General features: G+C 47.4%; 1 protein-coding gene across 1 annotated transcript in view; it reads right to left on the minus strand.

Moving 5' to 3' along the window:
- The window catches only part of GPC3 (glypican 3), a 151,664-nt gene extending 133,673 nt beyond the window's left edge, over positions 1-17,991 (minus strand). Inside the window, exons 1-2 of the mRNA XM_065643401.1 lie at positions 17,832-17,991; positions 8,669-8,830 (exon numbers count right to left, since the gene is read on the minus strand). Of these exons, the coding sequence (XP_065499473.1) occupies positions 8,669-8,830; positions 17,832-17,991 (322 nt within the window). The remainder of the gene's footprint in view (positions 1-8,668; positions 8,831-17,831) is intronic.
- Positions 17,992-18,452: the final 461 nt, after the last annotated feature.

The following is an 18,452-nucleotide window of genomic DNA, read 5'->3' on the forward strand; positions in this document are numbered from 1 at the left end:
TGGATTGTCAGTATATCCAGTGTGCCCAAAAGCCATGGGCTTCTATGTACCAGGCAACCCAAGAGGCACTACCAGCTGTACACATTCATGTAGAAAGTTCTCATCCACCCTCACTATTTGAGTGGTGTTTTTCACAGATTAATATACTTTCACAGTAAAATGAAAGATTATAAATTGCTAAAATTGATTTCACATCAGTGGTGAAGTCAGAGTGAGTAACACACCTGAGGTGACCCAGTCCGCTTGAGGGAACATGAAACCACAGCGTATGGACAGTTTAATTGGCTCAGCAAGAGTTCATTTCCCTCAGATGAAATGCGCCATTGGCCATTTTATCACTATGTCTTATTGCTGCTCTAAAAATCAAGCAGATGACAATCTAGCAAAAGGTTTTCTTTACAGAGACAGTCCCTGCCCTTATTGGCAGGTGCTGGCTTCTTCTCTCCTTTCCCCCCCAGCAAATTCAAACCAGCTTGTTTGCTCTTTAAACACTTCGCACAATGGGAACGCCTCTATTTATCCTTTTAGGCCAAGAGATGGAAGATGCTGCCATGCCCATTTCTGTACTGGAATTACAAAGGGGAAAAAATATTTCAATGGCACCAAGCAGTTGTATAAATACCACATTCAAGGGTAACATGCCATTTATATCATCCTGCTACAAGCTAGGAAGATGTAATTTGACCGCTTTATAGCATTAGGAGGCATTTTAAGAATGTTAGTACTTGAACTACCAAAAGATGATAACTTGCAGCTCAAAAGGTAATTACAAAAACCAGCCCACTTGTAGAAGTGGAATACTTGGAGGAAAACAGGAGCCCTCGCTCCCTGGTTATCTCACAGTTCACACTCTGATGGGGCACACAGGCAGAAGATGGTGTTTTGCTAGCACAGATTTAGAGCAGAAGAGACAGAGGCAGCACCACCCATAGCCAATGCCTCCCTACAGCCCTCGGAAGCGGGAAGCACCACCCTGGTTTTGTCTGAGGTAGAGTTAACTTTCTTCCCAGTAGCTGGCATAGTGCTGCGTTTTAGATTCAGAATGCGAATAATGTTGATGATAGTACACTGACGGTTTAGTTGTTGCTAAGTAGTCAAGGACTTTCCGGTTTCTCACGCTGTGCCAGGTGCACAAGAAGCTGGGAGGGGGCACAGCCGGGACAGTTGACCAAAACTGGCCAAAGGGATATTTCATACCATACAACATCATGCTCAGTATATATTTTGGGGGAAGCTGCTTGGGGATGGGCTGAGCCTCAACCCCTGAGTGGTGAACAATTGTGTTGTGCACCACTCATTTTATATATTCTTTTATCATTGTTATTATAATTTCCCATCCTGTCCTATTAAACTGTCTTAACTCACAAGGTTTACCTTTTTTCCCAATTTTCTCCCCCGTCCCGCCAGGAGGTCGAGGGGGGTGAATGAATGGCTGTTAAACCACAACACCCTTTCACAGCAGAAAAGCAGTGGCAGAACTGGCAGGGGACAGTGTCCCAGCAGCCAAAGAAAGGCCCACAGGTACCCAGGAATTGCTCCACACGCTCTGAATTGGGGACCATTAAGCCCAGACGCTAAGTGCAATGTTTTAAACCTGCTGAAGCAGCATGTAGGAAGTTACAAAAAGCCTCCCGTTAACCTCCAAGCCTCATTTCACCAAGGAGGGGAAGGGCATCAGCAATATTTAATTGCAGGGGGGGGAGAAAAAAAAAAAAGGGCAGGACACAGGGAAGGGATCTCAACTGCACACAATTCCCTACGGATGTACCCTTCAAGTCATGAAGCCCCCAAAAGCAGGGACCGTGGGCTGGGACATCTACCACACACACTTCACAGATGTGCCAGAGGGTCAGGGCTGGCTGCCAGACCTCTGCAAAGGGCACAATGCAGCCTCGTCCTGCAGCAGCCAGCTTATGGACACCCAGCGTGCGGACCCAGAGAGGCCCTGTCCACGTGGAAAACACAGACGGGAGCGTGAGAGGCCACTGGTGTGCACGCTGAGCTCTCCTTCAGCTGCAAGGGCTGGGCAAAGCTGTCCGAGATGCGCTGGAGTTTTGGAAGATGATGGGAAATGCGCTGGAGTTTTGGAAGATGATGGGAAATGCGCTGGAGTTTTGGAAGATGATGGGAAATGCGCTGGAGTTTTGGAAGATGATGGGAAATGCGACCACTCTGGTACAGGCTGAAGCAGAGGAGGGGGAATCGTTCCCAGGCAAGAGGAGAGTCCCATGTCCCGGGCTCAGCACCAAAAGGCTCCTCCTGGGAGCAGCCCCCCCAGCACACCCAGAGCCTGGGGAGCTGCATGCCAGCCCCGTCCCGGCATTGATACGTCAGGCAGCAAGAGGAAGAAAGAAAAGCAAAACCAAACATCTTTCAAAATCTCCCTTCGTGGTAGTGTGCACTGTCATGCAGTACTTCCAAACCCATGGTTTATGTGGCTCAGGAGGGCAGTTTCATGCCCTAACTCCTGCATGATGGATTTTACAATTTGTTAAAGAAACTCATCAATCCTCAGCAGTCATTTTTAATGCCCAGAGTCTCCACAAACTCCTGCATTTTGCTGATCCCCCAATTTCAAATCATTTGAAACTGCTGCTACTATTACAGCTCTGCTCCTAAAGCTAAGCATTATAGCACACTCCAGACTTTGAGCTTCATATGCTAGTGTAATAAACAGATTAACTGTGATTTATGAACAATAAGTTCTGGTTATTTGAAAGGAAACATTACCTCCCTAGACCAATTCTGACAACCAGAGATCTCTCATTATGCAGACAGCTCTTTCCACCTACCTGTAATCATCAGTTTAGAACATCGTTACCAACCTGGGAAACACATCGCCAGAGTTTTCCAATACAAACTTTGTGTATTCAAAGCATCCGGCAGGAACCACTGCCAAAGGCAGAATATTGGCCTGAATTGACCCAGTGAAACAATTCCTATTTTAAATACACATTAATTAAAAAAAAATAAAACAACAACAAAACGAAGCTTTCAGAGAGAACTGCTGCTGTGGAGACAGGTGGGTCAGAGAACGATGCAGAGAGACTTTGGTTAGCAAAGCACTAATTAGGCACAGGAATTACAAGATGATACAGAAATTTATTTGTGGTGCTTATTTACTCTAATTAGAGTTTTGATATTCTGTTCCAAAAATGAGTTCATTCTTTGAGCCCACTCTGAAATGCCAGCTTAATATTTTACGGGCCCACAAGCAAGAGTTCACATTTTCACATGCACTTTTCACAACACACCTGCAGGTGTTAAGCTGACCACTCCACTCATATCACATTTGACTACTGCTAAGTTGTTGGGGTTTTTTTGTTGTTGTTATTTTTTACATTTATTTGGTTAACCATAATCACTTTTCTCCTGCATAGAAAAGCTGTGCAAGAAGCTAATGCCGAAGTCCCTAGAAGCACGGTGCTAAAGCCTGTCCACCTGCTGCCGATACCTGAAAGACTCTCCTGCATTGTCAGACTTAATTGGCTTAACGACACTGGAGTATTAAGCTATTCCAAACAATAAGACACAAGCTCTGCTGGGCAGCGCTGGTATCAGTGGACCCTTCTCAGTGATTAACACGCAATAGCTCCCACCACACAGCCCATCTCCTCATCTAATTGATGCCGCATGCATCTCGGATTTACCCATGCAGGGCATAATTAGTAAAGATAAAACTTTTTCTATACTTAAATCTCTTTAATAGAATAAAAGAAATTTCTGCTCCCTCACCTTGACTCTAAAGTAGTAACAGCAGCTCGTGAAAAATGAAAAGCCTTGAAGGATTCAGAATAAGAAACTTGGAGAGACAATCGCTGATCTTTTATCTTCTAGACTTCAAGCAGAATCAAGTTCTTCAAAGAAAACCCAATAAAGCCCAGACATTTTCATCATAACAAAATAAATAATTCAGTCATACTTTAGAGGACTCCGACATTAGGATTGGCTATTTGATATATTTGTGGCTTAGGTGCCTCTAAACTGATTAAAGATAACCTGATAGAAGCTTGCAATGTCAAAACTGCCTTCGTTCCTGACAGATATGAATGGATAGCGTAAATAACTATAAATAACAAAAATGGCTTCATTCATGCCTAATGGAGGATTTACAGCCTTCAGAGCTGCCCAGTAGGACTAAGAGTTACAGCTCTGCCTTCATCCTACCGCAGCACACAAGAGGAGATGAACAGAGATCCTCCCCACACCGCCTGCTCTGCCAGAACCACCGCGGGTTCAGCTCCACAAGGAATAAGAAACATAATTTTCCTACAAATACAAGAATACCATGCACATACAGGCAGGTTTATCCATATTGATTTATAATGGTCTTCCTAGAAATTATTACCAATACACATATCCCAAAAGCCCCTCAAATCTCCATAGCCCCTTGCAAGCTCCCCTTAGGTACCTAACAGAGCTCCTTTAACCTTCTGCAAATGGCAGCTGGAAGTCTGAATGCCATCGCCTTTGAGATTAAACAGATCAGGTCTTAACTTTAAGCCTACAGGCTTTCACTAAGGGGGATTCAACTGCAGCACCCAGCCAATTTTCCAGTTCAGGTAATTGCACTCCTGCCTTCCCAACGTCCCCCACACTTCCAGCCAAGTCCCAGCAGCTCTGCAGCCCTGCGGGACCTTGTGAGCAATCAGTGCAAGCAATCTCTGCGCCCACGCAAGCGGTGGGGTGGCTAGATTCCGGGCCAGAAACAGGAATACAGCGCATCTCAAGATTTACACCACTGCTACTCCGCTCCAGCAGCCTGTCCATCACTGCGAGGAGGTGGCGGAGCAGCCAGACATGCCCCGACAGCTTGGCCTTTGCACCACGCACAGAGCAGCTCCTGGATTTGACTCGCATCGACAGCCTGCAGAAGGGCAACGCGAGATCCTGCTGATCACTTGTTGGAGCAATCACTGAAAATTATGAAAGCAACTTTCTCCACAAGCACACTGCATTACAGTAGCCAGCTCTCCCATTCCTGTGCTTCATGCTTGCTGGAGGACGAAGATTACCAGCAAGTCCTACACAAAGCAATAGGTACAGATGCTTCTCTTCCATTGGAGGGTCCTTCTGTGCTTCAGTGTTGCAGACTTTCCCCTTTTTAAAAAGTACCTTTTCACTTGGACAAAGAACTAGGAGTGTATCATGAGAGCCATATCTGAGCAGCTGATGTAGCTTTCATTTTCTGTTATCCACAGTGCAATACAGTCAGTATGCAGGATGAGAAATTAAGTGATCACTCAAAAGAAAATTCCCACACTTGAGAAGCAGGAGGCATCAGACTGATGAACATGCACATAACCCAACCCTAGGGAACAGAGAAGAAAAAAAAAAAAAAAGAGGGGAAAAAAAAGCCTCCCATACTAGAACAACCCTGGTATTTTCCTGTTCAAGTTTACCTTTCACAAAGCTGAAATATTCACAGATTCAGATGTAATATTTAGGAAATCAGTAGGGCCTGTTGAGGGCTTTTTCTATTGTTTTAATAGAAAAACATTAGGTGGTGGCAGGGCTAGAAAAATCCCACCAAACAGCCAAAATCTTAGGTTGAGATAAAGCAAAGTGTAGGCAGGGCTCTCGCTGTTTGCCATAGCAGGTTAGTTGCACTAAGTCACTAGTTAATTTGGATGAGAACCTCAGAGCAATTTAGAACTCCCTAGCCGTCAGCTGAGAACCTGAACTGAGAAGTGCACATACAGGCAGATACCAGCACAGTTACACTGCATGAAAACAAAAAAACCTGCCCCAAAGAAATCCTAGAGTAAGATTTAACTGCAGTCAAGGCAGCTACAATCCATTTTAACACTGTCAAACGCAGCAAGTTTCCAAAGGATTATATCACTACTTAAATCATCTTCATAATTTTTAAAAATGCCTGTAAGATAAGACCAGGAGCTAATTGTACCATTTAAATTTAGCAGAGAGGATTTTTTTTTTGGTTGGGATTTTTCCTTCTTAACCACAAGAAAGAAAAAGCCCAAGGGTCTAAAACTAATAATCTAATAAACTTTGCTAAGTGAACATTGTAACAGATAGGCCTGGATAAGATTTTCTGTAAATGCCAGACAATTTCCCTTGATCTTTATCAGTAGAGATGCCGCTCTAGCTTCAGCGGGAAGAAATTAAATTTGGTGCAAAATAAAAACATCTGGGTGAGATTTCGTTTGTCAAACTAGCAGTCCCTTCAGATGCCAGGCTAAACTTATTAAAATTAACTCTGAAGGGTGTCACGCTTGTGTTTGTAATATGAGTGCTTAGGATGTGTTTCCATACCAACACACTACCCCGCTCTAGAGACCGGCACAATTACCCATCCCCAGCGCAGGATCCCCAGCAGACGCTGGGAACAACCCGACACAAGACACACGGGCAGAGCTTTCTCCCCGCCAGAGCTGGCGCTGCTCCGAGCTGTCCCACTGCTACAGTCCCAACTCCTGAAGCCACACAGGGCATCTGTCCCCAGCTTCAAACAGAGCCACCACGCAGCAGCAGGACCTGCAGGAGATGCTCAGGGACCGCAGGAGCTCCAATGTCACAAGTGTCTCTTCCCTGAGCGCTCCAGCATCCCCCCTGTAGCTGAACCCCCCCGTGATGGGCATCATACACCTCCATGCAATGGGCATCCCACGTTCCCCAGCTGTGCCAGAGGAGCAGCAATTTTCCTGCAACCAGCTGTCCCAGCACATACCTTGGTGATACAGGATGAAGCCAACAGCACACTGGTGGGGTTTGATGTGAGACATCACCTGCCAGCACCAGCTCTTTAGCGATGCCTTGAGGCAGAAACCCGTCTCCTACCATTAGCAGTGCCAAAAGACAAGAAATCAGACACCGTATGTTGGGTTCAAGCACAACTTCTATAGCTGGACCAGCCTCTGGCACTGCAGCCAACAAAATACTCCTAAACAAGCAGCAATCAAAAAAACCCACCTATTTTTAAAAGTGCTCTTCTGCAGACTTTGAGACTAAACTTGAAGATAAAGTACATTATATTCGAAGTCTAATAATCTGCCCTGGCAAGTACAAAACATTTTATATGAGGTAATTAAAACAATGGTTCCAGCTAGGAATTCCTCTTCTACAATGGGATTGCAAAAGATCTTTAAAATTAGTCATGATCTTTTTTATAAGCAGCAGCAAGCAATTCTTCAATTAAACACTTTTCTTCCTCACCACAAAGAATAATGGTAATACAGCATACCGGGGCTTTTTAGAGCAACATCAGCTCTGAAACCCCTGCACAGGAAAAGCACTCTCATGACCAGGATGGAAACCACAGTTAAGAAGAAGGAGGGAAAAAAAAAAAAATCAAAACAAGGGATTTAACTCTGTCCAGAAGTGGCAGACAGTTCAGAGCTAAAGCACCCGACTCTGCTATGCTGTGCACAACCTGCAGTAACACAGGGTGTCATTCCTACACACAACAGAAACACTAACATTATAATGTTTTTGCCAAATGGTAGGGGAGGAGGTAGACACTTTGCATTCCAGCCAGGCTATTCACCATCTCTGAAGCTAATCTGCATTTCCAATGCCTAGGAAACCAATCTCTCATAAAATTTCATTCCATTCTGTTTAGCAGAATTGGAACTTAATGGTCACTGCATTAAGCAGCATTGGAAGAAAAAAAAAACCACACTGTTACCTCCTCAGCAATTAATTTGATCTTACATTGAGAAAAACAACACATTAGACTTCATCAGTCAGTTGTGGACCAGGACAGAGCTTTGCCATAATCTCACAGGCTTCAGCAGGCTTTAGGTCTTGCTGTTAGTGAGGCATGAACAAAAATAAATCAATTATTCTGCAAAAATATCAGCATGAGGGATAAAACTGCTTGATTGCTCATGCCTTTTTTAAATATAGGCAAAAATGCCATTAATAGAGAACTATGGAACCTCAATAGGAGAGCACTCAAACAAGCAATCATTTCACTGCACATTAACCATGGATGGAATAAGTTTTTCTTGTGTAAAGGTCCTAAAAAATTGATTGCAGATTTAAGTAATACAAACTGGTGCGTATCCACAGTAGAAAATACTTGTCAAAGACCGGTTTTGCTAAAAATGCAATACATCATATCATTAGAAAAGGAAGAGAGCAGCCACCGAATAGTGTGGGAGTCACCAAGCACTCAGACACCCCGTGGCGAGCAGAGCACGAGGGGCAGCGCCTGTGAACAAGGGGCCTCTACCCACCCTCACATGGAACAGCCACCTTTGTTTTGCGGTGGATCATAATAATCAATACACATGTTTTAGGTGCTTATCAAGCATTACACTAGGTTTGCAAGCAGATCACATTGCTGCAACATGGGCTTTGGAACTGGTAGAATCAGACAAGACAGTACTTGCACAGATAGTTTAATTCGTGGAGAAGAGGATTTTCATTTATTTTTAAAATTGCACTTGAAGAGGTTTATCCTTTAAATTTTCATTTGCTTTTTCAGCTGTGGGAATATTTCGGACAACCCCTGCCGAGCAGCCATATACAAAATCAGGTGTATTATTTATCATAAATAACCATATATTATATACACAAACATATGAAACCAAGTGAACAGAAAGCTTCCAACCACCTGCTCTTCTGATTGCCAGGCGCTGAGGAAGAGGAACACAAGTGCCGCCTCCTCCCGCCGCCTGCCTGGATCACCCACCACGCTCACCTTGGAAGACAGCGGCGTTCTGGATCACCAGGAACTTCAGCTCCATGCTGGCAGACTGCAGGAGCTGCTCCATGTTCAGGCGGGCTGTCGCCTGGTACTTCTCCTCCATCTTCCTCGAGCAGCACGTGAAGCCCTTGGGGACACATACCTGCAGATCCGACCCTGGAGAGAGACACAAGAAGGGCAGAAAATTTGCATTAGGAGGTGGAATTGCTGGGAGTGGAGAAGAAACCAACTCCACATTGCTGCAATTACTATTTGGGCAAATTGATGACGCGTCTGGAATTTGTCCTGAGCAAGCAGCTCAGCCGAAGGAGAAGACTGATAAGGCAGAGCCAGGATTGCTGAGCAATCGCCCCCGAGAGCTGGTACGCACGCCTGCCAGCACGCTGCTCGCTGCAGCTCCCACACGCTCCATCCACCGACGTGCCAGTGCCGAGCGATACGGAGCATCGCCCCGCCGGGCCAGCGCCGGGCCACCCGGAGCATCGCCCTGCCGCGCCAGCGCCGGGACACCTGCAAAGAGCAGCAGGCAGCCAGAAGAGATGGAGCGGGAGACTGAAAAAGGAGCCAGGATTTGAAGCTGTGGATTTACAATGAGTAGAGCAATGCACGTAGCTCAGCACACAAGCTAGGCTTGTAATTTGCATAAAGTTTTAAAACAACTTAAATAACAACTGTGTTATTTGCCTGGGATCTCCATCCTTTTGCATCTACAGCAATAACAGTAACAACAGGAGGGCCCAACAATAACAATTTTTTTTTTTTTAGTGCAGACTTCTAACTTGCATACATCTCCTGAGTCCTCCCAGCAATTTTCACCATCCCATCCTTCCTCCATTGCAACAGGCAAAGCCCAAGGTCCATCACTTCACTTGTGCAAGTCCCACTGCAGAGGGACAGGTCCTGAGGCACACCCTGAGCACTGCAAAGGACAAGTTTTCAGCAGCAGACATGTGGTTGCAGGAATGCATGGGCAGCACCTCTACCTAGTCACCAGAAGGGTAGAGAAAAAAACCAGAGGACAATGGCAAAAGGAACATCACTTGCTCTGGCAGTTCAATCTGCAACTCAAAGCACTGGTCAGTGATGCTAAACTTTGTTTTTTGACATTCCCAAAGCTCTCACTCCTGGAAGGAATACACAATTTTAAAGAGAAGCGTTGTTAGCTAAAAGGTGATAAATAAAATCTAAAAATAAATTTTAAGAAATCATATTTTGGGTTCACATAACAGAAGATGGAACAGAAGAGCTGGAAGTGGCAGCAACAAAAAGTCTCATTCTCAATCAACTTTCAGTAGCAAACTGTGGCCCTGCAAACACAAGTGGAGCAACAAGCTCAAAAAAGAAATAGCCCTCATCACACAAAACCACAGCTAATCTTATGCTGCTGTTAGAAACCAGAACAGTAAGCAACAACTCCATTGAAACTAGCTAGCCAAGGCCAGGCAGCAGCAAGAACCCCCATTTCAGTATCTGCCACCCAAACTGCAGCGTGCCCCTGGCTGCAGGAGCAGCTTCCCATTAGGCTCAGCACTGCCTAGAACCAGGATTAGGAAGCAGTCCCCAAGCCAAGGACCAACAGCCCAGACAGGACTGAAGGCTCCACACACCTCTCAACCCCCATTCTGACTTCCTTCTTGCTATGGAGGTTTTTATCCCCCTCAATAAAAGCAAGTTGGGTAAATTAGGTCTTTGCTCTAGAAGGATTACTCACATCCACTGTCTCACTAATTAGTAGAAAGTGTCAAAACTCACTTTTGCAAGTGTACTCTAGAAGAACAGGATTAATACTAATGTCAGTTCAACCGTGTACCTGCTGAAGAAGAGCAATGCACACCGCAGCAAGAAAACCAGCTGTCAGGGCTCAGCGACAGCTGAAAACCTCCTCCCTCCAGCCCCATCTCTTCCCCTGGCACAGACTGGGAAAAACAACATGAAACACTTCGTCTGACATGCATTTCACGTGCAAAAGGAGCTCTAACCGCTGCAAGTTCTGCCATGGCTGTAAAACAGCACATGGCAAAGGGGGACAAAGAGGCACAGCCCAAGGCCGGACCCGCGCCACCATCCCTACCTGGTGCCTCAGTTTCCCCTTCTACAAAACAGAGTATGCAGCACAAATTCCTCCATCAAGCCCTCCGACGGATTCAGCACCACTGACATCTAGAGATGGAGGCTCAGCAGTTTGCGAGCTGACCCATGCCAGATGAGCACAGCGACAGGTATTTCATGCATCGAAAAACATAACAGGGGCCATAAAAACATGTAACAGCAAGACACTGAATTAATGAGAGAAGCAGTTATAGAACAGTGAGTTAAAGAGGTTTTTTAAAGTCAAATCCAAGTCAATTTACACCGCAAAAAGGCTTAGTGTGGTCCCTTTAACACTACAATACAGTCATAAATTTCTTGTTAATACAAACCTTATTTCCTCCTATATTTATTATATTAGGCCACATTTCAAATTAAAAAAAAAAAGCCTTCCATAATTAATGGAAATACCAATACAGACAATCTGCGAGTTGGCAATTAAGAGAGCTGCGCAAGTGAGAGCCAGGGATAGGAAGCAGCAAGGTCATCTACTCACCTCCCTTCCTTCTTTTTAGCAATTAAGCCAATTTCTCGCCTTAAATGGATTTTTCTTTTTGTGAAGTAAATAAAGACAGACACATGCTGTAGGAGAGCAATCACAGAGGAGGAAGAAAGAGCCTGGGAATTAACTCTGACAGCTTAAAACGTTTTACAGAGATAGCCAACTAACTCCAGTGACCAGAAACGTCACGGTAAATGCAACAGGTCAATACAGGCTCTTATCAGCCAGCGGGGACAGGGTCCTTCTTGGGGCAGCATGTTGCTACAGAGGGCCAAGGAACAGGGGCCTGACACCCATCTGCCAGCTATTTTCCCCAGATGGCAAGCGGACCCAAGCAGCCCCATCTGTAAGCCCCAGTAGTAAGGAAAGGAGGTTTTGATGCCCAGGAGCCACCCCGCTGATCCCAGCAGACATCAGTGAAACAGGGACAGAGCTCTTTGGTCAGCAAATATGTTTGGGGTCTATTCATGCCATTGCTTGGAGGACCCTCTTCTGCACTCCTGCTGCAGCACCACCCCAGAGACCCAGATCTTGCACCCCAAGTGCTCAGAGCTGTGCAAGCCGTGCGTGCTGCAGAAGCGTGGTGGATGCAGAGACTCGAATGCTTGGGAGGACACCACAAGCTTATGGACCAGACACTAGTGTGTATTAAACTGCCACACATTTTTTGGCTCCATAAACGCAACGGAAAAGGTCCTGTGAGTCATCAAATCCAACCCACTGCCTCCCAGTCTACTCCCTCTAAACATTTTATCTAACACAAACACCTCCAGTGATAGCTCCGACTTGCAAGATAGCAAAGCCCATTCCCATGCCTAATGGCCCTTACTGTTAAGACTGTTTTTATCTCCCAGCCCACACACCCCCTCTTTTTCTGAAAGTTTCAAGTCATTACACCTCGTAATGCCAGTCTCAGTCCTTGCAAACAACCTCCTCCTTTTGCTATAAATCAATACAAAATCATTTTTTGAAAGAAAGCGTCCCATGAATTACTCCAACAGTTTTATTAAATTGCATTTTGATGCTCACCTGCCAATCCTTGCAAGGTCAGTGATACTGATGCAATGCTAGGGACAGGAGCCTGACACCCAACTCACACAGGTGAGGAGGAGCTGGATGTGGCCCCTTCCATGGGTGCAGGGATGCCAGGCACCCTTGGAGCACCATGACATTTATGCCATCTTGGGGAACAGCAGGGTAAATGCTCCAGTAATTGTGCATACACTCCTAGCTGACAGAACCAATCTTCACAGCTGCAGAAATTTCAGCAGCACCCTCCCTTTTCCTCCTTCTTCTGACACAGGGAATTTTTACCAAAGACCGGCTAGCAGCAAATTTAAAGCATTAAATTTTACTTTGATGTACAATTATTCCCACAGATAGGTGGTTAGCACAGCAGAAGTGAAAAAACTTTTCAGTGGAATAAATGTCAAAAAGAAAAACCTGTTGAGATCATCCACAGGCAGTTGTGAACTCCTTCATGAGGCTTAAGGATTTTATTTTGATTTTAAGCATCCAAGGATCACTCCAATCCTGTCATCAGATACAGGCAGACAAGCCGTGCTTTCCACTGGGGCACACAAGCCTGCCCACCCAGATCCAACAGCAGCTTAAATCAGATTAACATTCCCCAAAAATTCACCCCAGGCACTGCAAAAATGAGAACCTGGCTCTGCTTAATGTTACATTCCTGCAGCCTCATCCCCATATGACGGGAGGGCTCTGCTACCCCGTGCAGCGGCATCTTCACTTTCTGCAGTCTGCAAACGTCAGAGGGCTTCATCCTGCCCTCTTAGCTCACCAGTTCGTTAATATTACCCATAAAGCTGCAGCTTTGTGTTAATCTTCTTTCTCTAATTGTTTCACAGTCAGCATCGTGCTTTAAACAGATAAAAGCAGTGATTCAACCTTTAAACATAGCGGATTTTGCCCCAACTGTTTCAACACCTTTTTTTTTTTTTTAAATTAAAAACCTTCTGTTAAATTATGTGAGTAGGGGCTCATGAATCGGTTACTGGCTTTTAATGCTCAGAATTGTGGGGGAAAAGAACTGTTCAGAACCTAGGTTTAGTGCTGATCTTTTTAAAACCTAATTAAGGAGATATAAATTATAAACCAACCTCATTCAATAGATGATTAAAGTTGGAATAGCATTGGTACTACATGGGATATTTATTACTGCTTAATTATCCTTTATTTTCTATTCCACCTTGTGTTTCACAAGGCCATCTGACTCCAGATTCCCCCTCAAGTCTTACAATGTTGGCCAGACAATTGCCACACAAACATAACACTCTATAATATCACATCATCTAAAAGAAGTTACGGAGAAAATAAAGAGGTTTTACACAGTAAGAGTTTGCTCCTCACAAATGTACAAATGGATCAACAATACTGTCATCAAAAATATGGAGTTAATTTGTGGGCATCCACTCACCACACACATTCATTACAGTCACATGCACATACTCTACAGCCATTCCAAAGACTGCGAAGAACACTGTTCAGGATGTTGCTCAAATTAACCCCTGGGAAAAAAAAAATAAACTTAATGATCTCACTATAAAACCACTGCCTGGGGAGGTTACTAAATTTTAGGGTTCTGCTCCTGCTCTCTTAACTATCAAGAGAGCAACTTGCAGGCCTGAAATAATTAAGAACAGAAAACTCAATTATCTAGTAAACTAAGATCTTAAACCACCATACTAAGCTAAATGGAAAGGCTGCACAGGGAGGAGTATCATTAGTCCCACTCAGGAAAAACACAGTAATAGAGCAGGAGTACAAAGGGAGCCAGCTCACAAGCAAAGGTGCATCGAGGCCAGCGGGAAGAGTTTGGATTTTTAGTTTTCAAATTGTATGCTGGCACACACCAGCTGTCAAAAAAGAAAAGAAAATAAAAGAGAGAAGGAAGTTCGACACGCTCAGCCAGCCAGTTGTAAAGCTTTACACCTCAACTCCAAAGGCAAAAGGTTCACCTCCTCTGTTTTCTTAGGGCAAATCCATATTTGCTTCCATCAAAGAGAATGAACAAAAAGCTGGAAACTGCACTGTGCAGTGGGAGGAGGAAGACAGACCCACCGGCAGATATTTCTGCTAAGAACAATATTCCTCAGCTTCCACGCAATGAGGGGCAGAGGCATCCATCCCCTCTCCCCATCTCGGCAAGGCAGCAACTCATCCCTCCCCCTCTACCCACATGCACCAGCCCAATTATCCACAGTGTCACCATGAACACAAAGAAATCCGAATAGCAAAGAGGAGAGAAAAAAAAGACCAGGACAAAAATGGAAATTCAAGTTACTGTTTATACATGAGAAATTATGCAGGGAAAAGACAAAAGGAAGGAGAAAACCAAGACAGGTAGTGTAAGAAAAAAAATAATTTAGTTATTAACAAATATGAGTGGCTGAGGAAGTTGCCCCAGTGCAGAACCGCAGGTTGGCTCACAAGCTGGCATGAAGTCTCCACTTCAGAAAAGCCTATGAAAAGCATTTTCCCATCACGCTGCCTTCGCTCCTCTCCAGCACCAGGCCCCTCATCTAGCTCAAACTGTTGGCATGAATTACATCCTCCCAGCCCTCCAAAGAGTCAGCCACAGCTGACAGTAGTTAGGTCGTGCTGCTCCCCACCTCCAAGCATGCCAAAGCATGCTCCAGAGCTGCAAAAACCTGGTCCCCAGGCTGCAGGACCGGAGGAGACCAAGTTTCTGCTCACTGCCTGATGCACGCCTCCAGCTACAATTGCTCCCAGAACATTAATACTGCTCACGAAACAGCACAACACTTCCCTTGCTTTTTTTTTTTTTTAATTAAAAGTATCAGCCTGGTGTGGCTGGGCTCCCCTGTGGGGAGCGCTGTGCTGATGTCCCCCCAGCCCACGCGCCACTGATCCAGTAAAACGGAGCTGCGGGACATTTCTCATCAGTGTGCTGCAACTCAGCAGCATTTCCTCTACTTATGCCTTCAGCCACAACCGCTCATAATGCAAAATGTGGCTTCCAGGAGTCATTTTTTTCTGTTTGCATCAAACTCCACATTTTAAATAAGTTGTTTAAACCCTCAGTTTCTCCAGGGTGATATGATCTACAGGCAGAGGTTTTCAGAATTGATTCCACAGTGATTTGTGGCTGGAAACTCCAAAACTTTTTTTTTAATTGACAGATGTATGAAAGGAAGAAAAGCAATAAACAGAAGCCTGGGAAATAGTCCTTGAGTGATGATCCCCTATTACAGAGATTTATGCAGCTGCTACTAGGAGAAGCAAGTTCTCTGAAGTGTAATTACTACATGGAGTCATGCAAGATGGGCGAGATCTGAGGTATAAGCAAGTAGTCATTGCTTTAATTACGATCAAGTTTATGTACTTAGGCAAATGTAAAATCCACTTTCTATTTGATATGTGGGAACTTTATCACCATAACAAGCTGGAAGCATTCACTTGAAACACCAGCCCTATTATGAGGTATTGATCCAGCTACCCACAGGCTCTGCAGAGAGGCAAAGGGCTCCTTCCACCTCCTGAAGACCAGGGATGCGGCCAGGGCTCCCAGGGCAGCAAGAGCACAACTGAGCAACTCCAGCAACCTGAATCCTGCTGGGAAAGGAAGATGCCCAGGCAAAAGCTCCAAGAAAGTTATTTCATTGACTTTCACAGCAGCAAGGGCAGGTGTTTCTTTGATTACAAACAAACAACAGAATTTGTCATTTTAGTGGCAATAAGAGCAGCTCTTTCTCCTCCCTGCAACTCTCCATACAAACATTTCATCGCAAAGTATTTCCAGTGCTGCCTCCATACTGACCAGGAGACTGAGGTCCTGCAGGGTGGGGAGAGAAGAAATGCTCCTCCTGCAGCTAGTCTGATGGGAGCACGAAGAAAAGAGTCAAGAATTACATGGGAAGGGGATGTAAGGATAGGAAGGGATAGAATCATTTCGGTTGGAAGAGACCCTCAGGATCATTGAGTCCAACCATAACCTAACCTAACTCTAGCACCAAACCATGTCCCTGAGAACCTCGTCTAAATGCCTTTTAAACACCTCCAGGGATGGTGACTCCACCACTTCCCTCGGCAGCAAGGGAGGTGCTCTCTCACCAAGACTTAAATCTAAACTCCCTCTCTAGATCTCACAGCTGGTGGTAAGCTGAGGCATTGCTACAGTTCTACAGAGCAGAAAATGTGGGATTTGCAACAGCAGACACAAGACCTCGCAGTCACAGCCCTGGGCGCCCTGCTTCTCCCCTTCCTCCTGTGCTGCAGCAGATCATTGCTGAACCAAGTCTTGTATTTCTGGCCTGTGCAACACTGAATACAAGAAACGTAACTCAACACATCATTAAAAGCAGCTACTGCTGGCAATGATGTCATTGCACCTCCCCTGCCTGTCACATTTGCCTGTTACCTCTTCCTTTTCATACTTTGATCATAAGCTTTTCAGGGCAGTTATTCACTGCTGTATATTTAACTTAACACACAGCACCTGAGCTGTGTTACAGAGCTCCCTGGAGAACTATCAAATCCTATCGCCTTGTGTACACACACTCTGAGCACACAGCCACCCACCTGGAGGAGCCGACGCTCCCTAGTTACCAAAAAGCTGAAAAGGGACCTTTAAAAGGCACAGCATTCAGTTATTTCGCTCACATTTTAAAATAGGAACACAGCATATATACCGAAAGCAGCCTTGTAGGATGTAGGCGGTGAGATTTGCTGCAGCACCACACAGGCACTCACCTGTGATGCGAATTGCACAGCACAGTAACACCTCGTCCAAATGGGTAACAACCCCCCGGCCGGCACACACACGGCTTAGAGAACGCACTGCTGCGTGTTTCCAGCCCCGTTTGCTGGAGCTGTGGCAGCCCTTGAGCTCAGGCTGGGGATGCGGGTCTGGATGCTCCCGGAGCACCGCTCCAGAGCAGGATTTCCCTCAGATGACAGCTTTGCTCATCACACGCTGCGCTGTGGAAAACAGCTCCGGCAGCCCCAGGACCAGCAGAGACGCGCCGGGGGCGCGGTGGCTCCGCTCGCTGGCGGGGCTGCCGCGCTCTCCCGGGCACCGAGCACCGGACAAGCCCGCCCGACAGAGACAGGCGAGGGCGGCCGGTTCCGCAGGCAGCACACAACTCTGCCCGGCAGCAGAAGTTCGCACAAGAGCGTCCTCCAGGTAAAGAGCCCCCCGAAAAAACAAAAACGACACAACCGCGGGCAGCAAGAACCCCGCTCAGCCAGGAGATTTCCACGGCAGGGACGTAACCGCAGACTCCGTTTTAACCCGGCAGCGGCACCCGAAGCGCGGAGCCCGGCGGCCGCCGCCACCGAGCGGCCGGCAGCCCCGCGGCCCAGCTGCCGGGACGGAGCAGCTCCCGCGGGAGAGCGGGCAGCGCGCACCCGGCCCCGCAGCTCCCGCAGCCGCACGGCGACGCTCCCCGCGCTCCCCTCCCGGGCCGCTGCAGCCGCGTCGCCCCGCACCCGAGCAGCACCCGGACACGGCAAACCGCCACCCTCAGGGCACCGGCGAGCCCCGGGAGGGAGCGGCCAGCAAGCCGCGGGGCCCGGCGGTCTCACCTGGCACGGGGCTCTCGGGCACCCACTTTGCTCCGGGCTGCAGCGCCTGGAAGGCGGCGCGGACCGGGCGGCAGGCGTCTTCCCCCGCAGGCTGCGCACTCCCCGGGGCACCGAACAGCGCGGCCAGCAACAGCAGCAGCGCTCCGCCGCTCCCCGACATCCTCCCGGGGCACCGGAGCGCTCCTCTACACCCCACCGGCAGGCATCCCCCCGCGGGCCGGCTCGCACCCGCACCGGCTGCTGCGCAGCGGAGCGCGAGCTCGGGACCGGGACCGGCCCCGCGCGCTCCGCCCCGCCGCGCGCCCATTGGTCCCCGCCCAAGCCGGCCCTTAAGCTGATTGGTCCCCGCTCCGGTACCGGCAAACTTGCCCAGCGCGCGGCACCGCCCCGACGCTCATTGGCTCCGCGGCGCGCGAGGGGGGCTGCCCCACCCTTCCCCGCCCGTCGCGCGCCCCGCCTGCCGCGCGAACGGTCCCGCGCCGCGGCCGGGAGGGGTCCGGCCCGTGCGCGCGCCGGGGTGTGGCGCCCTGGGTGTGGCGCCCTGCACGCGCCGGGGCGTGGCGCCCTGGGTGTGGCCCCGTGCACGCGCCGGGGCGTGGCGCCCTGGGTGTGGCCCCGTGC

Source organism: Caloenas nicobarica, chromosome 12, assembly GCF_036013445.1.
Source record: "Caloenas nicobarica isolate bCalNic1 chromosome 12, bCalNic1.hap1, whole genome shotgun sequence".
Classification (NCBI taxonomy): Eukaryota; Metazoa; Chordata; class Aves; order Columbiformes; family Columbidae; genus Caloenas; species Caloenas nicobarica.